At 38.5% G+C, this 24,075-nt stretch overlaps 1 protein-coding gene across 1 annotated transcript; it reads left to right on the top strand.

Annotated features, from left to right (window-relative positions):
• The first annotated feature begins 2,192 nt into the window (after nucleotides 1-2,192).
• LOC115982476 (protein DETOXIFICATION 29-like) lies at nucleotides 2,193-10,942 on the top strand. Its single transcript, XM_031105084.1, has 8 exons — nucleotides 2,193-2,782; nucleotides 2,891-3,432; nucleotides 5,039-5,125; nucleotides 8,601-8,657; nucleotides 8,750-8,988; nucleotides 9,603-9,721; nucleotides 10,006-10,092; nucleotides 10,432-10,942. The coding sequence occupies exons 1-8, from the start codon at nucleotides 2,441-2,443 to the stop codon at nucleotides 10,507-10,509; spliced, it is 1,551 nt and encodes a 516-aa protein (XP_030960944.1). The 5' UTR covers nucleotides 2,193-2,440; the 3' UTR covers nucleotides 10,510-10,942.
• Nucleotides 10,943-24,075: the final 13,133 nt, after the last annotated feature.

The following is a 24,075-nucleotide window of genomic DNA, read 5'->3' as shown; positions in this document are numbered from 1 at the left end:
ACTAGCATGTGTTCCTTATCTTTCATCCACGTGTAGGGTCGACTTTTCCAAGACTGATACTTGTCCCATCAGCCCATATCCTGAGTGGTTGGGGGTGGTTGTAAAAGCTGGAGAGTATGGCTCTGTCAGGTGCAGAGTATTGAATGGCAGTAAGGGCAGCTTTCCCTGGTCATTATTTTTTCCAGCGTATCTTTCTCTATTGACCTAGATATTTTAGATTTTTCCCAAGCTGCTTCTATACTGTTTTTGCCCTTCCCTCCAGTGGGTCCTCGGACATGCCGAAGACTGAATCATCCTTGGCTGTGTCCCAAAACTATTCTGTACTTGTATTACCGAGCCTAGGCTATAACCTTCCTTGGCTCAGGCCTTTGGGCCCTAATGAATAAATGGGCTAGGGCCATAAATTATGGGGCCCCACAGATACTTATAACGAACTATCATTTAACATCAAAATTTGAAAATTTGTAAAATAAAATAGTAAAATTTCACGTATTATTATTATTTTTGGTCGATAACTTGATATATTTAAGTTTTTTTTTTATTAAAATTTTTTAATGACCCTCCTAAACAAAATTTCTGAAGCAACCATTGGTACCATTAATGGTTTGGTTGGCATCCCATTTATCGTACCGGATTTTTACAGTAGCTTTTCTAGGCAGATAGAAACAAGTAATGATAGGAATGTTGTCAAATAGTTATCAACTTTTGTTGGATCCCTATCATTACTCAAGCTAGAAGATTTTAAATCCCTACTTATAAATTTAAGAACTAACTACAAAGTAGAGCTTAGTATCCTTAACATCATCTTACTTGATTATATGCTAGGTTTGATTTCCATTTTGGCTTCTAACATTTATCTGACGTGTCCAGATGTTCTCTAATGTATTAAATGTATCAGTTTAATTTCTAACATTTTGGTATTGTGTCGCTATAAAAAACTAGGGCTATATCATTCATCATTAAGTAATGGATAGAAAAAGTTAATGTGAGTCTGTGATAAATGGGATAGTAAAAATTTAATTGTTGTCAATGGAGGTGCGGCAAACAGCTATGAAGATCTTGTAGGAGATGAATAGGAGGTCAAAATTGGTGAGTTGATGGGAAGCAAGTTTATCTGATCAGTGGGGATGAGAGATCGTTGGGTCATGGGTGTGGGTTTGGTAGGCATTGGTAGTGGAGGAGTTGTCTCTCACATGGAGTGCCTCGATAGCCACGAGTCTAATCAATTTATGTTTGGTTTTTGAGAAAACTAAGGAAACGAAAGCTAGATATTAAGTTGTGTGTGTGTGTTTTAATATTTTTATTTGAGGTAAAGAATCAGTGTTTATGTTAGGTTTTTAAGCATAAGAAAATCATAAGTAATTACATATTCTAGTTTACTTGAGCTTTTATTTTTATTTTATTTTTATATATATAAATTTTATTTTTTAATTCAAGCCACATGGAAGTTCGTGTGGAAGTTTACATAGCATAAAAATTATTTTATTATCACCATTAGTTACTTCAATTCTTTTATCCATCATTTAATAATATAAACTATTTTGATACAATATCAAAAAGTTAGAGACATGACTGACTCAATATAGTTAGGAGCCTAAAATGATATTTTTAAGTTGGGCTTTTGTATTTAAATATCAATTAAATAAATTTATTTAATACTAACGAAACTAAGGTTGATTTGATGAATCAAAAAATAATTTTATGAATCAATACTAACCAAACAAAAATTAAATTTATATCAAGAATCAAATATTAAATTTATATCAAGAATCAAATATTATGGCTGAAGAATAAAATTTAACAAAAAATTATTATTATTCTATTAGAATAGAATAATATATTAAATTTTTTTTTTTTTTTTAAAGGCAAAAGTTGTGAATCATTGAGTGCGCTAGCAGTAGGGAGGTTTTCTTTCTGATATGTGCAAAAACTATTCTTGCATGACATAGGTAAGTCATAAGTGATTACGTCAGTAATCAGATAAGTAAACAATCTTACTAATTTTTTATACAAAGTAAACAAACTTAACTAATTGGTTAATTGCTTTTACTGCAGTTAGTGCCTTGCACCATTTACTTTTTACATCCAACCTCAAGAGTTGACCGCCTACTAGCACTACTCTACTCTAGCACGGAAGCCTTTTCACTGATGTTCCAAAACAAAAAGCCTTTCACACCTCTTCATTTTTATGGTAACTAAACAAACAAAAGTTAATGTTGTAACTTGTAAAAGTATTTCATAGTAGATTCATACTATGATTAGTCCTGGAAAAACCTAATCTCTTTGACTCTCAATTAAAAACAAACCGAAATACTTGGAAACTTATTAATGCTATATATATATGTGTGTGTGTGTGTGTGTGAGAGAGAATTCACGCAGTTCACCACAAATCCTTTCCTGCTACAAGTTTTTAGTGATATAAGTCTCATCTCTATCTCTCATGGAGGATGGTAAGCAACCACTTATCTCCTCCGCTAGAGAAGATGGGCAAGAACACCAGCTACAGTCTCTTCCAGTAGCAGGACACACTTCCTCTGCTGCTACCTTTGTCCCCGATGCCTCTGACATCGCTCCCATCACAGGTCCTGTCGATTTCTACAGAGCGTTCCTTTATGAATCAAAAAAGCTCTGGTACCTCGCCGGCCCCGCCATCTTCACCTCCATATGCCAGTACTCTCTCGGCGCCATCACTCAAGTCTTCGCCGGCCATGTCGGCTCTCTCGACCTCGCCGCCGTCTCCATCGAAAACTCCGTCATCGCTGGCTTCTCCTTCGGCGTCATGGTACACTCTGTTCTTAATATTACAATACAAACTTATTGAAATTGATTCTTTGTTTAAAAAGAAAAGGGATTTGTTGTTGTGGCTCTAACAAAATTGAATTTCAATCAGCTTGGAATGGGAAGCGCACTCGAAACGCTATGTGGGCAAGCGGTTGGAGCAGGACAGATTGATATGCTAGGAATCTACATGCAAAGGTCATGGGTGATACTGGTCACCACATCTTTGCTTCTAAGTCTTTTATACATCTTCGCGGCGCCACTGTTGAAACTGATTGGACAGACCGAAGAAATATCTGAAGCAGCGGGAGTGTTCGCAATTTACATGATTCCGCAGCTGTTTGCTTACGCTTTGAATTTCCCGATCGCCAAGTTTCTGCAATCGCAGAGCAAAATCATGGTGATGGCTTTGATTGCGGCTGTGGTATTGGTTCTGCACACACTGTTTAGCTGGCTTTTTATGTTGAAGTTAGGATGGGGTCTGGTGGGTGCGGCTATAGTGTTGGATGCGTCCTGGTGGCTCATCGTGATAGCGCAGCTGTTGTATATTCTCAGTGGGACTTGTGGTCGAGCTTGGTCTGGGTTCTCACTGAAGGCGTTTCAGAATCTTTGGGGCTTCGTTAAATTATCTCTGGCCTCCGCAGTAATGCTCTGGTAAGGAATCTCATAATTTTTACATGTTCCGGAGCAATGCTATTGCTACCTCCTCTCACAAAAGAGGTGGACCCCACTCCACTAAGTCATGTAGGTTTCACTACGGAACTCACTCTCATATGAGAGGAGGAGGGAGCTGCCTAAGTTTTTTCCATATCAAATATTACTATTTACATTAATATTTTTAATTATAATTTAACAGCAGGAGAATGAAAATATCTGAGTTAATTTTTTTTTTTTTGGTGAATAAACAAGCATCTTTATTTCTCAAAAGGAATCCACGTCTGGTACAACATGGAACTCATGGGCCTTTGCCCATCTCTTTCCAAAGCTTGAGCCACTAACAAAGATGGATCAGAGATGGAAACAGGCCCAAAGTTGTTACAAAAAGCAACCCAAAAGACTAACAAATGAGCTGAGGAATTAAGTTATAAAGCTTTTAATGATATTTAAACTGTTTTGTTTATAAAAAAATAATAGTAGCGGGCTGCATTTTACATGTCGTGTGTGTATAATCTAGATTTTCTGCGGTTCCAATTTATTGGTTCTTTATTCTATTTTAAAATGTCTCAAAATTAAGTATTCTTTCTAAAATTAATAAATAATTTTTTTATTTTATTCTTTAATTTATTTAAAAAGTCAATACTATTTTTTCCTATAATTTAGAAGGACCACATATGTATTGCAGTTGATAATTAATTAAAAATTCTCTTAAAAAATATATGGAATCTTGATAATTATCAGTAGTATTAAATGCTTTGTCCTTTCGGGTCCAATGAGAAATGATTACTAATGAATGCCTGCTATCACGCTCATGAAAGTGGGTAGTATTAATAGTTAGGAATAAGAGATTTGATTTATTTGAACTATGGATACTTCTGTAAAAAATACTGTAAATGTTAACAATTAAGTTACAAATCTTATTTTTCATAATTATTAAAGTTATAAATTGTTATGGGTCAACTTTAAAAATAATGTCTGAAAATAATGTTATACTAATCACAACTTATTTATTTTAATTAAATGTAAAAATTTTGTGAGTTTGAAGCTTCTATAACATTTTTATTGTCTGAATAAGATTGTAGTTTAATCATTCAAGGTTTTCTATCTTTGATGTAAAAAAATAAAAAAAAATAATTCATGGTTAGAAGATAAATCGAATTTTTATCATAATTTATACTATTAAATGTTATATCCTTTTTCGGTATAGGACTAGGATAGAATTAAACCCTTCTTTTTCCTTTCTCACCTAAAATTGAAACGAAAATGTCTTTAATTAGAAACGAAAATGTCTATCACGCTCAGGAAAGTTTGTATTAATTGAATAAAGTTGTTTCTTATTTACCGTACATTATTATTAGGTTTTTTTAATTTATTTTATTTTTATGGGAACATTATTATATTTTATTACTATACTTTCCAAAAAGTATTAGAGTATTATTACTTTGCAGGGTATGATGGGTCACAACATGCACCCAAATGAGATCTCTCCTTTTTTCGATTGGTTCATGCTAAAATATTGATTTGTGGGTTCACATCATTCAACATTCAATTCTAAATCTAATCCTTAAATTGATGAATATATCTTCAAATTAATCTTGTGCAGCTTGGAAGTGTGGTATTTCATGGCTTTGATTCTCTTTGCTGGATATTTGAAAAATGCAGAGGTTTCAGTGGATGCCTTGTCCATATGGTAAGTTTCCTTTTCTCTCTCCACTGTACCGTCCTCCAAATCACCTCAATCTTATAAAATTATTCAATACATTCATCATACATTTCTCTAATAATATAGAGGTGGATTCCACACATAAAACTTATATAATTTTTTTTATGAACGACATAAATCCTATATTTATGTAAGAGAGATCTAATATAGTGGATGTACATGACCTTCGTGGAAGCTAGACATGCCATCATGCCATAACAACCACCGCGGTAGGGGAAAAAGTTTTTTTTTTTTTTTAGGAAATTAAAAGTTTATTAATTAAGAAATAGAAATAATATCATGGATAAAAGTTTGTGCAAGAAAATAAGGATTTTCTTCTCTTCAATCTGTAATAGAAAAATCATCAATACCAAAATTATGTTTTTGTTAACAAATGGGTAGGAAAAACGTTGGTGTATATATATATATTTGATTCTTGAAGTATCCATACCATATGGTATCCACATTTATAGCCGGTAGCCACCATATTGGACCAAGAAACCCAAAAAAAAATAATAATAATAATAATAATCGGTTTGGTAAACATAATAATAATAATCTAAAAAGATAAGTTTCTAAACTGCGATATGGACCACGAGTGAGCCTCTAAATTCTAGTAAGTCAACCTCGTGGCATTTTCAGTACATAAATTAGATTAGGATGATTCCTTTTCCTCAATTTCCCATCTTTTTCTGAGCAAAACTCAGACTCAGTCACCCACGTTGAGGAAAAAAAAAATAGTGTCTATTCTCTAATTAGTAATTTGTATACTCTCTCCATTCGCAAAAAGATGACTATCACATGTTATACAGTTGGATCTGTCTATGAGTTGTGCTAAACATGAATGTGTTTTTCTTAATTTTTTTCCCCCTAAAGGAATAAGAGGCTGTTTGGATGGCTTGTTTCCATAATTCAATTCTCTGTTTCTATAACTCATAACTCAAAAATGGTGGGACTCATAACTCAATATCCATTTGTTGCACGATAACTCTGTTTTCATCACTCAATTCTCTAATTTTTGAGTTATGAGTTATGGAAACTGAAAACATATTTTAGCTGTTTTCAATTTCCATAACTTATAATTCAATGGCATTTTTGTAATTAAATACACATGGGGGACCCACTAGTCATAACTCAGCCGCACCTTTTGACCACCTTTTGACTTTTTTTTTCCTTTCTTCTCCTGGATTTGGTCTTCTCCTCTTGGTTTTGTTTTTGTTTTTTTGTTTTTTTGTTTTTTTTTCACTGGGTTCGGGTTTTTGGGTATTGGGAAAAAAAAAAACTGCACCGAGTGATAGGTATGGGGTCCACAAATAGTGTGAAAAATATTGAGTGATGGAAAGTGAGTGATGGTGCCAAACGGGTGTAAAAAATTAGGTGATAAGTGATGAGTGAGGGAAATTAAGTGATGAAATTTTTGCATCCAAACAGCCTCTAAGAATCGCATGCTTAGGTGGTAGCACTGACCATAATAATAGTAGCTAGCTAGAATTATCTACATTGCCTTAAAAAAAGGGGGGTGGGGGGAAGTCACATAAGTAGAGTATTCACATAAGAGGTGTTAAAATAACTAAAATATTATGTTAACATCCAAGATACTACTTTTTGGTACTAAATTTTAAACACTGAAATACGTATTTTCACAACATTTAAAAAATGATATTAAAAATCTCTAACCAAACGGACCATAAAAAATTCACTACATCAAAGGTGTTATATCTATAATTTTTTAACACTTAGTTACAGTAAACTGTTAGGGATAGCATTTTATTGTATGGTAAACACACGCACACACAAAACAAAACAAAACAAAAAAAAAAAAAAATTTTAATGAAAGTTATAGAAAAAGACTTGAGTGGTAAAAAAAAAAAGAATATTGTTAAGCGAGAAGTTAAAATAGATAATATAATCTTTTAAGTTGTTAAAAATTAAATTTTCTAGCACATTTGATATCGAATGCTCTACTGTTACTAACATGATGCAAATAGATATTCAATATTGGAAATTCAAAAAGATCTTAAAGTACTGGTAGCAATTTAGTCTTACGCTCTTGGAATGGTTTTGCACTATTTGATTGGCAACTTTCTTAAAATTCAAAGGCTATCACTTTCCCACTGTCTTGCGGTGCACGGTCTAATTTGTCTGTAGGACTAAGAGGGTGTTTGGATACTGCTGAAACCCAAGTCTGTGTTTTGCGTTTTACTTTTTTTTTTTTTCTTTTTCCTGCACCGTTTCTGATTTTGGGGGACAAGAACACTGTTCACCACTGTTTGACACTGTTTACACACTGTTTGACACTGTTCACGGGTTAAAAAATATTAAAAAATGGGTCCCACAATACTATTCACACATTTAAAAATTATTTTGTTACAGTGTTTTCAGTTTTCAGTTTTCAGTTTTCAGTTTCAGCAACAATAAGTCTCTGTTTAGAATTCCCTATGTTTCCCGTTGATTGTGGGTGTTGCATTCAAAATGTCTCGAATAAGCTAAAATTTACGAAGAATTTTCGGTTTTGAAAATCAATTGGCTAGTTGCGATTCATGTACTGATTATGAAATTGTTTATGCAAGATAACTTATTAATTAGGGGAACTTACTAGCAATTTGTTCAATCTATTTTCCTGCTCATGAGTATAATGTCGTTATATTCATTATTCTCTTAATAATGATAAATCTCTTTAATTAAATATACGATAAGATCCACCATACATATGAGATGAGAAACGTACTACTATTTTACATATTTCATGGAATTGCTCCTATATTCTGTTGCAAATAAAATTGAACAATGAAGGAAATGGAATAAGTCACTCTTACTTGGAGTCCAGAGGATCCCCAGTATATTGGGTAATTCTCGTCTTTCATGCATGTAAGACCAAACACTAGGACTTCACATGGATGAAGAGTAACGTTGCATATACTTGTTATAAAGTCTAATGAAACTTTATTTGTATTTGGAATAACGATTGCTTCAAGCACAGAAAAAGTTAATCGTTATGAATTTTTTGTTTTCATCTTAAGAGCCAAAATTCATACAAAATTCCATCCTCCATCACTTCTCATATATATCTTCATTTCATTAGTCCTTGCAATATTATTTGTAGGAGTTTGCTAACAAATGTTCTATTTAAGAAAGACTTTTAGAAACTTCTAATGGGAAATGAAAAAAAACCAACTGATTTTATTGACAACTTTTTATATTTTTCATAAAAGTGGTATCAAAATTTTTAAAAAATGGTTTACTAACAAATATTCTAATAATACTTGTTAACCAAACCCTTATTTGTATGAACTGAATATTTAGTGAAGACCATAGCAATCTGTTACCACACTCCCTCCTCACACAGGAGTGCATAAATTCTCGTGCAACGCATGGATCTAAAGCTAATTACCAATGTGCTTTGGATATAATTTATTTTCGATTGACTATTTCCTATTTTCTTGCCATGCCAATGATGTCGCAGCATGAACATATTGGGCTGGACAATTATGGTAGCTCTTGGGATGAATGCAGCTATAAGGTTAGTGACAGAAACACAACTCCACCAAGCTATTTTCTATTTCTTGTAAGTTTCAAAAAGACTGAAAAATTAAAAACCGAAATATTTTGCAGTGTGAGAGTGTCAAATGAATTGGGAGCAGCTCATCCAAGAACAGCCAAATTTTCATTAGTGGTAGCCGTGGTAACCTCATTTTTCATTGGTCTTGTCCTCTCAGCTATTCTAATTGGGACACGAAACGAGTACCCATCCTTATTTTCGTCTGATACAAGTGTTGAAACACTCGTTAAGGAGCTTACACCAATATTGGCTCTTTGCATTGTCATTAACAATATTCAACCTGTTCTCTCTGGTTAGATTTTTCTTTCCCTTATTGAGTGTTTTTACTAACTTGAGATAATTCTAGGAAAAAAATTTCGATCATTTGAATTTATTCCACACCCTTTTTAGTCTTTATATTGTACTAGTGTGCAGCCCCATGCATATACACAGTTATAAATTATACATAGTATTAGCTTTTTTTTTTTAAAAAAAAACTATACATTTATAAAATATGCAATGGTTTCTCTTTATATATATATAATTGATTTTAGACTCTTCGATTTTTACACCCAATAATTCATTTGCCACAAAAATTAAAAATTTAGATAGACACATGACGGAAAATTGGACTCCAATTGAAATTCAATTTAGTATTTAATTGGATTTATACTTTTCGATTTGTAGACTCAATAATTCACTTAGTGCAAAATTAAAAATTAAATGGAACACGTGGTACAAAATTGAGAATTCAGTTAAAATCTAATTGAATTTTCTCTAAATTTTGGCTATTATATATATATATATATATATATATTATCTTCTTCATAAAATACAATTCAGTTACTCAAAAAAAAAAAAAAAACATATTCTTGAGGGATAAGTAAATATAGAATTTAATAATTGGATGAATAATTTTTTTTACAGGAGTGGCCATTGGAGCGGGATGGCAAGCAGTTGTTGCTTATGTGAACATTGCTTGTTACTACCTTTTCGGGATCCCTTTGGGTCTCATATTGGGTTACAAGGTTGATTGGGGTGTCAGGGTAAGTCTTGCTCTACTTCCTTCCTATTTTTGTTTGTTTCATTTCTATTATCTAGTGAAAATAAGCTTCTTCTCTTCCCATTATTGCCTGACTCCTAGGAGATAAATGTTTAAAGTTTAATAATTATGAGATAAAATTATGAAAAGAGAAAACAATCACAACCGTGTAATTCTCAAGAGGATCTTATTGCATCAGATAAGCCATGTTAGTCACCATGTAAATGAACTTCTTGTCCCTTTTTTTAATGTGAAACCTGAACTTTTGTGTCATTCTCAATTTTGCAGGGGATTTGGTACGGCATGATGACAGGAACAATTGTACAAACTTGTGTCCTTTTCTTTATAGTTTATAGGACCAACTGGAACAAAGAGGTAAACTTTTTTTCACATTTATTCCATGTATATGTGGCTTCTAATGAAATTCTTTTTACACACAAAAAAAAAAAAAAAAAAGGAAAAAAAAAAAAAGTTGTCTTCAATCTTCCGGACTGGAATGATAATCTTAAATCAGTAAAACCTATTACACATGCCATTTTGCGCATACATCCATACATAAGTGAATTTGAACTGAAATTGTTATGAATGGACATGTGTGCAAATGATGTGTGTAATTAACACTACCTATATTAAATAGTTACATTATACAAACAATGCTCAACAATTAACCCGTGTTAAGAATGGAAGGACTGACTAAATTGGTGTGAAATGCAGGCATCAATTGCTGAAGACAGAATAAAGAAATGGGGTGGGGCTAAAGAGAATGATGTAGACAAAACAAACGACAATTGAGAGTTCAAGGAAACTATAGCTATAGATTTTTGCGGAAATTATTTACATTCTTCAAGGAAAAAAAAAAAAAATATATATATATATATATATATATATTTTTTTTTTTCCCTTGCTCAGCTAATGAGTAATGACATAAATATTTTAAAGCTAATTAGCCTAAACCTAAGCCCTGGGCAGAGCCCGGGGGCGAGAAAACAAAATGCAGCCCAAGAAAACAGCTTTGACAAGGGATAAAAAGGGAGAAGAGTTGCACAACAATACGGCATTGAGAGATTCACCCCTTTTTTTTTTTATCAAGTTAACAACACTTATGTTTAGAAAGACTTTTATCTTGTGTCTTGTGATCTTGTTCCACAATTTTAGCATGTCACTGTTCATGGCATTTTGTATGTTTATCCTTTTTTTTTAATAAATTAATTTCAATGAATTTCAATTGGCATGGGGCCTTATGTTTTATTCAAAAATATTAAGTGATATAACATTGTTTAAAGTTACATCACTGAATATTTTTTTAATTGAATGTGAATCTTAACAAATTTACTATTGGATTACATTATCTTCGTATATTCTCCATGCTTGCAAAATTTCAAGATGATTAAATATCAATAGTAATGTCATCAATCAATTGTTTAAATTCAATTTTTTTTAGTTTAAAATAATGAATAAAATGTGAGTTTATGGATTGAATGGCAAATAACAACTGATTGGCATTAATATTGGTATGCATGTTAAGAACATATAGAACATATAATCCAACGGTAAAATTTTTAAAATATGAATTCAATAACAATTTATTGGGTAGTGTAACATTGTTTAAAGTTATATTATGTGTAACTTGAACCCAATCCAATATATTTACATATATATATATATATATGCATCCAAATTTAAGTACTTTGAAGAATAGAGAGCAAAAAGGTTAAATTCTACATTTTCTTTAAGGCAATCAACCTAGTGAGATGTGTATACAAGTTTAGAGATATATCGGTATAATCTTAGTTCTTCAACACTTGTATATTAATTTATTAGCTCAATTTATTTTAAGGAATCAAAATAGATGTCTAAACTTTATGTATTTTGATTAATCTCTTGCTGCAATTGTTAGTAATTATGAATTTTTTATTTTTATTTCTCAATTATAAGTATATGGAATATAAATTTGTAGTTAATTAAAATTATGGAGAATCCTAAGCATAATAACTGAATCTAGATTTTACAAATCTTTCTACAATCCCTCTTTAGGAAGAAGAATTTCAGAAAATATGAAAAATAAATTAAGGGTGTAGGGATAAAGGCCCAGAATGACACGTTGGGACTTGGGCCTTTGTCTGGAGCAGCTAAATTGTCCAAGGAGAAGCAAGTCATTATTAGGATTTCCCATTGAGAGACATACAAGTGAGGGACGAACGGAATGTAATCCAAGGAGAGGCTCCTCCTCGGATACGAAAAAGACCGCTCAAGCACATATTCTAGCTACTAAGGCAACCCTCCAAGAAGCTCCCGCAATAAGAACGTGTTTCGTGAATGTGCAAGAAGGAAGTAAACTCAAAAATATCTAAGGGAAAGCTGCTACTATCGCATTAAATGTATTACATCTACTTTTCTGGCCGCATTCATGTGGAAAAAACCTTTGAACAGTGTTATCTTGACGAACGCAACTCACAGAAAGCCAAAGAGGGTGTCTGATGGGACAGATACTCAAGTAAGGGCTCAGGTAAACGACAAGTGTAGGATCAAGATGGTCCAGAAGGGCTATATAACGCGAAAGACCCCCCATGGAAATAAGGGGACAGAAAACATTGTAAAAAAATTTGTAATACAGCTTTAAACAAAAAGTATTTAAGAATCAACGTCCTCGGCCCAATTCGAGAGTATTATTCCTTAACAAGCTTCTGTTATCTTTCTCATTTTAGCACTAAAATCTGTTCTTCTGTTATCTGGTTCACACTAGCCCAGTTTCCCAACCCATTCTCTGCAAATTTATTGTTTTGGGCTTAAGTCCATACATCTGTTGGGCTAGAAACCTAAAGCTGGTCCTTATAATTGGTGCCGTCTCTGGGAAGGAATACTTGGGTGTTAGCAAGCTCAACGTTCAACCATGGCAAGTTCAGACCTACGATAGGTAGAATCCATAGGATCCCATCGTCAAAATCCTTTCGTTAACCTTGAGCGAAGAAGGGATAAAGAGGGGAGTGTGCATAGTGCCCGGACCGGAAGAAGCCAGTCACGGGGAAAGGGTCATCTTTCTCAAGAAGAGAATACTAGAGCGCTGCAACTAGAAGTCGACCAATTGAAGAGAAAGTTGCGCCATGCACAGCGGAAGCAAACCTTCTCCAGCCCAGACGCCCCCCTTGACGATGAAGAGGATGGTAACTACAGGTGAAGGTCAAAGACCCCACCCAGCGAGTCTTTCTCCTATGAAGAGGAGTACCACCGTAAGCGTAGGCATAAGAGCCCCCTTTGAAAAGGTGTGAGAAATGACGCTATAGGCAAGGCGTTGGATCAAATCTCCAAGTCGCCTTTCGCACGAAGAATTGAGCGAGCAAAACTCCCCCAACGGTTCACTTAGCCTGCGTTTACCATGTATAATGGCAAGACAGATCCCGTAGAGCATGTGAGCCACTTCAATTAGAGAATGGTCGTCCATTCTAGAGACGAAACCCTAATGTGTAAGGTCTTCCCATCCAGCCTATAATTCATAGCAATGAGATGGTTTGATAGCTTGAAGGCCGACTCCATAAACTCCTTTAAGGAGCTCACCCAAGCATTCGGTTCTGGCTTCATTACCTATAGCAGAGTCCCTTGGCCCCTATCTTCCCTACTGTCCTTGAGTATGAGAGAGGGAGAGACCCTGAAAACATATTTGGACAGATATTGGGAGATGTAAAATGAGATGGATGGTAACTTTGAAGACGTCGCCATCCGTACCTTCAAAAGTGGCCTCCCAATCGAGCATGGCTTAAGGAAGTCCCTAACGGGAAATCGTGTCACCAATCTGCGTCAACTCATGGACCGTATTGACAAGTATAAGAGGGTTAAGGAAGACCAGCAAATGGGTAAAGGAAATGATAAGATTATCCTTCAGGAAATGAGGGATTTCAGGTTGAACCTATACAATAATAGCCGGCCACGGAGAGATTTTAATGGGTAGCCAGGACCTACCATCACTCAGGTGGTCAATGCAGTGTTCTGAGAACCGGTACACCAGGTTCTAGAGAAGGTTAAGAATGAGTCATTATTCAAATGGCTGGGAACCCCCTGAGATGAAACTAGAAACTTTATTGCCAGTACCATCAAGACCAGAGGCATACTACAGAGGATTTCAGGAATTTGTGGGACTATTTGGACCGGTTGGTTCGAGAAGGGAAGCTGAAACATTTGTTGCACCACACCAGTAGCCGCGGGGGCCAAATAAATTCGGAACCCAGGAGGGATGATTCTTCAAGACCGCCCTTGGGAACGATCAATGTCATCTTCACTACTCTCGGCAGGATCGGTTCTTGCCCCTCCAGAGTAATGTCCATTGCTCGGTTTCCTGCCAAGAGCAATGACCCGAACCCCAAAAGAGCTAGAGTGGAAATCCGACCAGTTCTGGGATTCTCGGACGAGGACAAAATCGAAACCATTCAACCCCACGACGATGCTTTGGTGGTCACACTCAGAATAGGAGGGTATGACGTAAAAAGAGTGTTGGTAGACCAGGGTAGCGCTGTCGAGGTCATGTACCCTGACCTGTACAAGGGGCTGAGATTGAGACCCAAGGACTTGACAACCTACAATTCCCCTCTGATTAGTTTTGAGGGGAAGACCGTTATTCCAAAAGGTCAGATCAGACTACCCATATAGATTAGGTTGGAAGTGGTGGAGGTAAACTTCATCGTGGTGGATGCCTATTCCCCCTACATGGTTATTGTGGCCAGACCTTGGCTCTATGCTCTAGAAGCCGTTTCATCCACCTTGCACCAGAAAGTAAAATACCCTTCGGGGGGCCGCGTCGAAGAAATTGTGGGGAATCAACTTGTGGCTCGGCAATGCCTTGTGGCCGCCATCACACGGCAACACGAAACCAGTTCCTCAGCTACTGTCGAAAGGGACTTATAGCAATCAAAAACACCGGAGCTGCCATCCCATGAATCAGCTGAAGAGCCCAAATGTGAGGATTTGGAAAAATTTATCATAGGTGGCGACCTGGAAAAGTTCTTTCAGGTAGGGGCTTAACTACCCCCTCAAGAAAAGGAGGAGCTGTTAGCATTCCTCAAGAGAAACATTGATGTGTTCGCGTGGGGCGCTTATGAAGCCCCGGGGGCGGATCCAGAATTTATCTGCCATCATCTGAATGTTAACCCATCCATCATTCCCAAGAAGCAATCGCCTTAACGCCCATCCAAAGAACATGCAGACGCTGTCAGGGAAGAGGTAACGAAGCTTAAAAGGGTAGGGGCTATCAAAGAGGTCTTTTACCCCGAATGGTTAGCCAATACCGTCGTAGTAAGGAAGAAGAGCGGGAAGTGGCGACTATGTGCGGACTTCACAGACTTGAATAAGGCCTGCCCAAAAGATCCCTTCCCTATACCTTGAATAGACTAATTGGTGGATGCAACAGTCGGTCATCCTTGGATGAGCTTCTTAGACGCCTTTCAAGGGTATCATCAGATACCACTCGCCTTGGATGATCAAGAATAAATGGCATTTGTCACTCCCACTAGAAACTACCACTATAAGGTGATGCCATTCGGCTTAAAGAACGCAGGTTCAACCTATCAAAGGATGATGACAAGAATGTTTGAATCCCAGTTGGGAAAAAGTATTGAGGTCTACATAGACGACATGGTGTTGAAGAGTAAGGTAGTGTCTGAGCACGTTACAGACCTCGTAAGCATCTTTGAAACCCTGAGGAAACATAGGTTGCGCTTAAACGCCTCCAAGTGTTCATTTGGTGTCAGATTAGGCAAGTTCCTGGGTTACATGGTGACTCACCGGGGTATCGAGGTTAACCCTAATCAAATCAAGGCCATTACTAGCCTACAACCCCCCCAGAATCCCAAAGAGGTTCAGAAGCTTACCAGAATGGTTGTCGCCCTGAATCGGTTTATTTTTCGGTCGACGGATAGGTGCAGACCTTTCTTCCTCTTGATGAAAAGATGGAAAGGATTCGAATGGACTGAAGAGTGTGCGTTGGCTTTCCAAAAACTTAAAGAATATCTATCGTGACCACCTATCATGTCCAGTCCTAAGGTGGATGTGGTCTTGTTCTCATACATCGTCGTAGCCCCTCACGCTGTGAGTTTGGTTTTGCTACGAGTTGACAATGGCGTACAACGGCCAGTTTACTATGTAAGCAAATCACTACATGAGGCCGAGGTTCATTATCCTCCACTAGAGAAGGCTGTCTTGGCAGTGGTGCTTGGCACATGAAAGCTCCCCCATTACTTCCAGGTGCATACAATTGTCGTCCTGACTTAACTCCCCCTCAGAGCTATACTTCAAAGTGTTAATTACATAGGGAGGATTGCTAAATGGGGCACAATCTTGGGGGCTTTTGATATCAAGTACATGCCTCGTACCTCTGTCAAGGGCCAGGTCCTCACAGATCTGGTGGCTGAGTTCGTCGAACCCCCATTAGAAGAAGCGACAGAAGCGCAACACATGGATGGAAAATTGGTTGGCATGATCTCCCAACAGGGCTTGCTATCCTAGAAAGTGTACGTTGACAGCGCAGCAAACCAAAAAGGGTCCGGGGTGGGAATACTACTAATATCCCCCGAGAAGATCACTATTGAGAAATTGCTAAGACTGGGATTCTCAGCCACTAATGATGAGGCTGAATATGAGGCCCTACTAATGGGAATGACCATGGTTCAAAAAATGGGCAGGAAGGCGATAGAGATGTTCTCAGACTCGAGGTTAGTCGTTGGCCAAGTAAAAGGAGAGTTTGTAGCAAGGGACAAAAGAATGCAGAGGTACTTAAGTCAGGTGGGGCACCTACGGTAAGGATTCGAATCTTTCGACTTGTTGCACGTCCCCAGAAGTGGAAATGCCTATGCTAATTTCCTAGCCACGCTTGCTTCCTTCTCGGCACAAGGCCTTCCTCAGGTCATCCTCGTGGAAGATTTGTGCAAGCCTATAGGGGTGGAGAAAGGAATGATCCGTGTTCACCAGGTCAGGGTGGGGTCTAGCTGGATAGACCCCATAATATCATTCTTGAAAGACAACATCCTACCTGAGGAAAAATCAGAAGCAGTAAAGGTACGAAAGAATGCTCCTCGATTCTAGTTGTTCGAAGACCAAAAGTTAAACAAACGCTCGTTTTTTGGGCCCTACTTGCTGTGCATACACCCTGAAGCAACATAATTACTGTTGGAAGAGTTACATGAGGGGATCTGTGGAAGCTACATCGGAGGTAGATCTCTGGCACACAGGGCCATCACTCAAGGCTACTGGTGGCCAAAAATGCAAAAGGAAGCACAAGAATACGTAAAGAAATGCAATCAATGATAAAGGTTCGCGTCAAACATGCATTAATCGGGAGGAGTCCTTAATCCTCTGTCCAACCCTTGGCCATTCACATAGTGGGGCTTAGATATCGTAGACCCTTTCCCCAAAGCAGTGGGTAACAAGAGATACCTGTTAGTTGGCACTAGGACTGTCCATCAAACTCGGAGACCCGCTCAACCCTGCCAACCCGCCCACGTCCGACCCACTGCCACCCAATCCAACGACTCCGGCGGTCGAACGCAGGTTCCGACGAAGCTAACCCGACCCCACACGGGTCAGTTGTCAGTTTTTGGTTTCCAAACCCGTGACACCCGACCTGAACTGAATCCTTTATCTTTCCGGCAAGGTATTATGATTTTTCGACCAGATCCGGCGAGATCTCCCCGTTATCCGACGAAATTTAGGCCAGATCTTGACGGATTTGGCCAAATTTCAACCAGATCTCGCCAGATTCGGCTAGATTTCGTCAAGATCTCAACGGATCCGGCCAGATTTTGGCCAGATCTAGCCGGATCCGGCCTGATTTCGTCCCTGGTGATAAACTCGATACCGACCCGACGAGACTCGAACTGAAAAATCAGACCACCTCTCCAGGTTGGTTTCGGGCCACATTTTCCTCCACCCAAATAATTTGGGTCGGGTCCGGGTTGGGCACAAACCTGACCCGTGGACACCCCTAGTCGGCACAGACTACTTCACCAAATGGGTTGAAACTGAGCCCTTGGCAAACATTAGGGACGTAGATGCCAAGAAGTTTGTGTGGAAAAATATTGTCACCCAATTTGGAGTCCCTTATCTCGGACAACGGCCTCCAATTCGATAGCAAATCTTTCAAGAGATATTGCTGTGACTTGGGAATCAAAAACAGATACTCTACCCTAGCCTATCCCCAAGGTAACGGTCAAGTCGAGGCCACTAACAAGGTCATAGTGAGTGGACTCAAGAAGAGACTGGACGATGCTAAGGGGAAATGGGTAGAAGAACTGCCACATGTCCTCTGGACATACCGGACCACGCCTCGCAAATCCACTGGGGAAACTCCCTTTTCAATGACATACGGTGCCGAGGCAGTTATTCCTCTGGAAAACGGCTTCCCCACACTAAGGACTAGCTCTTTCAATATAAGCAATAATAGTTAATTACTAGAAAATAGTTTAGACTTTATTGAAGAAAGAATGGAGAACGCAATGGTTCAATCGGCATACTACCAACACAAGCTCAAGCAGGGTTAGGATGCCAATGTGAAGCTAAGGCCAGTAGCACCGGGAGACTTAGTATTCAGAAAGGTCCTATGTACTACAAAGAAGCCAGTATGGGGAAAGTTAGGGCCCAATTGGGAAGGATTGTACCGCATCACCTCTGCGGCTGGTATAGGAGCGTATTTTTTAGAAGACTTAGATGAGCATGTAATACCACACCCTTGGAATGTAACCAACCTGAAAATGTACTATTATTAATGAAAGCTTTCTTTACCATTACGTCCATTCATTGCATAAATGTGCTGTTCTTCCTTTATAAGTGTTTAAACAGAACCTTAGTCATGCCTGAAGTCCTCGGACCAGATTCTTTGGGGAAATTAATACACTGTTACATATTATAAGTGTTTAAACAGAATCATAGTCATGCTTGAAGTCCTCGGACCAGATGCTTTGGGGAAATTAATACACTGTTACATATTTTATAAGTGTTTAAACAGAACCTTAGTCATGCCTAAAGTCCTCGGACCAGATGCTTTGAGGAAATTAATACACTGTTACATATTTTATAAGTGTTTAAACAGAACCTTAGTCATGCTTGAAGTCCTCGGACCAGATGCTTTGGGGAAATTAATACATTGTTACATATTTTATAAGTGTTTAAACAAAAACCTTAGACATGCCTGAAGTCCTCGGACCAGATGTTTTGGGGAAATTAATGCATTGTTACAATTAGATTGATCCAATAGTTACCAACGCATTGTTGCTTATTTTCAAGTATAAGGAAGGAACGACACAACGCTATTCATGATGAAGATAATCCTCAAAAACATGTAAAATAAAAAGTGCAAGAGATTTTCGAGATTAAAAAAAAGAAAAAGAAAAAAAAAGAAGAAGAGGAAGGCTTTTCTATTAAATAAGATGAGTACATTATATTCGGACAAAAGTGTCACCAAAAAATCCATAAGGACTACAGAAAATTCCTAAGTTCTAAGCCTATGCCTTAGGAGCAAGTGGATCTTGCTGGCCTGGCTGAGAGGAGGGAACATCTTTGACCTTGATGTTAGCTTCCTTAGCCCCGGCCTCTGTTTCTTTTGCCTTGGATGCAGCATCCTTGCCCTTGGCAACATCTTTGACTTTAGAAGGGGACTTTTTCTCCTTACCCTTGCCTTGATCTTTGGGCCTCTCGGCCCCTTGTAATTGGTCTCCAGCCAAGCTGGATCCCTGTGGAACCTCGGGAAGAAGGATTGCAGCTTGAGTAGTCAGAGGCTGCTTTAAGGACTCAGGAGCAAGGGTAGAGGGAAGTGAAAGGCCGCTTGGGATCACGTGGATATCAGGGTGATAAAAGGTTTTTCCCTGCTGCCTCCACTCTAAGTTTGCAGGAACTCTTGCAATGTTAAGGGCTTCATCCCATATGGCATCATAGTAGTCCCTGCATGCCTCAGCTAGCTCCTCAGTCAGCCTGGCTTGTGTCTCCTCTACTCCAAGGGCATAGGCCGCTTGCCTCTTGACCTCTAATGCCTCTTTTGCTAATTGAGTTGCCTCTTTGGCCTTCTGTAGCTCCGCCTTCAGATCCAGTGCAAGTTGCTTAGAAGTGGCTAGCTCTATCTCTGTTTGATAAAGCAACTTGCGCTGATCCTCGGCTTGAGTCTCAGCATTCTTTAGGCCGGCCAGGGCGCTATTTCGATCCCTCTTTGAGGCGGTCAGCTTGGTGGCCAGATCTTTATTCTTCTCCTTTGCGGCCCCCAAAGCCTTCTCGGCATCAAGACGGAGGTTAGTCTCATGCCTGGCATTGTTCTTTGCTCTGTTGACCCACTCCTCGGCCACATAAACCTCATGGGTAATCTGCATAAGAACAATAATGTCATCCCTTGCAAACAAACGAGAACAACACCTGCATACTAGTGCTAAAGTAAATAAAAAGGACTATAATTTATACTTACCAAAGCAAGGTCCCATTTTAGGGACAGGAAAATGTCCTGCTACTTCAACTTCCTCAAGGCTTCCATATCCTTGGACAGGAGAAGTGGCTGCTCCAAGGACTCAGCCACATGCGCAGAGTGGCCTCTTTGATACTCCCTGATAGAGGCATTCCACGGAATCGCAGCCCCGTTAACCTCTAGCCGAGGCAACCACACACGTTGTGATAGGCGCGCCTCAGCCTGGTTCGGCTCCTCTCGACTGTCCACAGATGAAGATCTCTTATCCTTCAGATCTTTAGCAGTCTTTTGCTGCTTCGTGCCTTTTTAAGGGGGCAACTCTCCCTCCTCAATATCTTGTAGCGGCCTCTTCTTCTTTAAGTCCCTCATTACGTGTAGGCCTGGATCAATAGGGAGAGGAGCGGGAGGAGAGGGAAATGTTGCAAGAACTTGGGATTTGGGTACTTCTCGTGAAGTTGAGCCCTTATTCCTAGAGGACATGAGGTCTCGCAGGCTTCTCCTCTGGTTTAAAGCCATTTCTTCCTTCTCGGATTTGAAGTCAATCTGAGCAACCACCAGGCCCGGAGTGTTCGCTGCAGAAAGCCTGTCGATATCAACCTTGGACTCCGAGAGTACTATCAGCCCACCTGAAGCTTCACCTTCGTCCTCAAGGTGAAATTTATCTATCTCAGTTGAAAGGGACAAGTGTGTAGAATCTGTCCCTTCTCTTGGAGCGACTACTTCCTGGGGAACACGCTGGATGGGTAACTAGACGGGCGGAAGATCTCTCTGAGCGAGGAATCCTGGCTTAGATACGTCTATCCGATTTAACCGAGGATCGCCAGCCTTTATTGCTTGACTTGCGTCCTGGAATATACGAGATAGAGGCTCGTAATCCAAAATTAAAGGAGCAGCCCGTAACTGTCCGTCCTCACTTATGAATATCTCGGATCTCAGTAATTTGTTAAGGGTTGGTATGTTCACCAAACTTAGCCTCGGAGCGACGTGGTTTTTGTCTGCAAAATTCATCCAAGAAGAAACAACGGTTAGGACAACAAAACTATCATCCAAGAAGACGGAATATCAAGGAAACTAAACTACGAAACCTAACCCTAATGCACCCCACCTGGATCCCCTACTTGAGTTGGGCAGTGAAGACTGTTATGCCACTCCCCAGAGACCAGGAGGTAATCGTCCTTCATGCCCTTGTGTGACTTGGGAAGGCACGATATTAGTCTGACGATGTCGGACTGGGACTTTAGGTAATACCCTGCATTGGTGAGCTTTTGGCACTCGTACAGGTGGACCACATCAAGCCACTTGAGCCCCAAGCCCATCTGCTCGTTGAGAGCGTCCACGCAACCCAAGACCCTAAAGAGGTTGGGGGCGCACTGGTGGGGGGTTAGCCTGTGGTTAATAAGATAATCCCTAGTCACCCTACCCATGGGCAACGTCATTCCTTCCTCCAAGAAGGCAATCATTAGAATGACGACTTCACCTACTTCTCTATTGGTAAGAATGCGGTTTGGGGCACAATATTGCAGGGCTACTCCCTGCGGGATACGGTACTTGGCCCTAAAACCCTCCATAGTGGCCAGGGAATCTACTAAGTACTTAAACCTACCCATCTAAGCAAACGTAAGGGACACTAAAAAATCTTTCGAAAGAAAAGAGAGCCAAGGAGGCTGACCGAGGAGAAAACAGTCTGAGGAAGAGGTTAAAACTTACGGAAAACTAATCAGCGGTACTGCAGAGAGTTCTGGAGAAGTTGAGAGTTCTTGAAAATTTTAAAGTTTTTGCAAAATGAGGAGAGAGAAGTCCTTCAGGCATCTTTTATAAGGGGAGAGATTAAATGGGAGTTATCCCGCCCAAATTTCGAAGAAAAGGGTCCACCGTTGGATATGCGTCTCATCGTCGGATCTGGGGAACAAGGCATTGCTTGGAGCATTCAATGGCGCCTCACGAACTTCGAAATGATAGCAGCAGTTATAAGACGTGTTAAATCACACTCCCACATGTGTAAATCAAAGGGGGAGTTGACTTCATCTCTTGGGAATCAAAATCCCACTTTTCTCCTTGGATGAGAGGGAAAAACCGGAATTTTAAGGGGCTATTGTAGGGATAAAGGCCCAGAATGATATGTTGGGCCTTGGGCCTTTGTCCAGAGCAACTGAATTGGCCGAGGAGAAGCAAGTCGTTATCAAGATTTCCCATTGAGAGACATACAAGTAAGGGACAAACGACATGTAATTCGAGGAGAGGCTCCTCCTCGGATACGAAAAAGACCGCTCATGCACATACTCCAGCTACTAAGGCAACCCTCCAAGAAGCTCCCGCAATAAGAACGTGTTTCGTGAACGTGCAAGAAGGAAGTAAACTCAAAAATATCTAAGGGAAAGATGCTACCACCGCATTAAATGTATTACAACTACTTTTTTGGCCGCATTTATGTGGAGAAGACCTCTGAACAGTGTTACCTCGGCGAACGCAACTCATAGAAAGTTAAAGAGGGTGTCTGATGGGACAGGTACTCAAGTAAGGGCTCAGGTGAACGACAAGTGTAGGATCAAGATGGTCCAGAAGGACTATATAACGTGAAAGACCCCCTATGGAAATAGGGGGACGGAAAAAATTGTAAACAAATCTATAATAGAGCTTTAAACAGAAAGTATTTAAGAATCAACGTCCTCGGCCCAATTCGAGAGTATTATTCTTTAACAAGCTTTTGTTATCTTTCTCATTTTAGCACTAAAATCTGTTCTTCTGTTATCTGGTTCACGCAAGCCTAGTTTCCCAACCCATTATCTACAAATTTATTATTTTGGGCTGTTTTGGGCTTAAGTCCATACATATGTTGGGCTAGAAACCTAAAACTAGTCCTTACAGAGGACTATTGATAAAGTTAAACAAAATATAAACAAATAATTATAGTTCATGTTTATAATTTTATATGAAAATTATAGTTTTTTTTTTTTTTAGTAAACAGTAATATTTATTAGAACACACACGAAAATAGTAATATCAATGTTTTAGACTGAATTTATAATACATTACATAATTGGGTTTGTATATTTTGTTATAATATTGATAATGTTTTTAATTAGGTTATTTATTTTTTATATTGACCTTAAATCTTGCACCTTAATCCCTTAATTAAAATCCTGACTCAGTTATTGACCTAAGTGGCTAAGCAGTAAATACCACAACAAAACCAGTCTCCTTGATCTTCTTCTCCGTGATGTTGGACGTGAGCTTGGCTATAACAACACAGGGAGAACACTCTTGCCCAAAACCTTGAATTACCCACACTGAGTAACATCGATAAGCAGAAAGTTGTCGTTTGAAGCCTTGTCCAAAAATTAAAAAAAAAAAAAAAAAAAAAAAATTTGTAGCTGTTTGGCTCTTTTGGTCTCTCTCTCTTACCTTTGATAATTGATTGAAAACCAACATTCTTGAGGAAGTAGTAAAGTGAATAAGTAGATGGGTTTGACTTGTAGATTTGACGGCATAAAGGTTGTTAACTCCTTTTTTACTCTTAAGCTAGCAAACACGAAAAGTTGGAAGCATATGGTATCTACTCAGAAGCCAAAAAATTGGTACAACGTCCAATATCGTTGCAATTGTCATAACACAGTTCTTCAGAAAGTACAAGTAAAGTTCATAGGGAATCGCCCTATTTGCTTTTGTTCTTATATTATAATTTTGGAAGAGGCTGGTCATTCTGTGGAAAGATCAACACTTCAAAAATCAAGTTTATTTGAGTGTGTATTGTTATTTTTTTAATAATTGTGAATAATAAGTTCTCAAATATACAACTTATTATTCATGGGTTGTAAACATTAAATATATATATATATATATATTGGAGAGAGAGAAATAGAGAAGTGTTTTTTCTGTTTTCCGCCTTTTTTTGACCTTAAAAAATAGATCCCCGTACAATTTTTTACTATTGTCAT

Source organism: Quercus lobata, chromosome 3 (assembly GCF_001633185.2).
Source record: "Quercus lobata isolate SW786 chromosome 3, ValleyOak3.0 Primary Assembly, whole genome shotgun sequence".
Taxonomy (NCBI): Eukaryota; Viridiplantae; Streptophyta; class Magnoliopsida; order Fagales; family Fagaceae; genus Quercus; species Quercus lobata.
The sequence above is the reverse complement of the archived record's forward strand: the minus strand, read 5'-3'. Positions and strand labels throughout refer to the sequence as shown.

Excerpts from the sequence above, each read along its gene's own strand:
- LOC115982476 (XM_031105084.1), top strand. The coding sequence starts at position 2,441 with ATGGAGGATGGTAAGCAACCACTTATCTCCTCCGCTAGAGAAGATGGG. Across the intron at positions 5,126-8,600 it reads GTGGATGCCTTGTCCATATG|CATGAACATATTGGGCTGGA; the intron begins GTAAGTTTCCTT and ends ATGATGTCGCAG. Across the intron at positions 9,722-10,005 it reads AGGTTGATTGGGGTGTCAGG|GGGATTTGGTACGGCATGAT; the intron begins GTAAGTCTTGCT and ends TCAATTTTGCAG.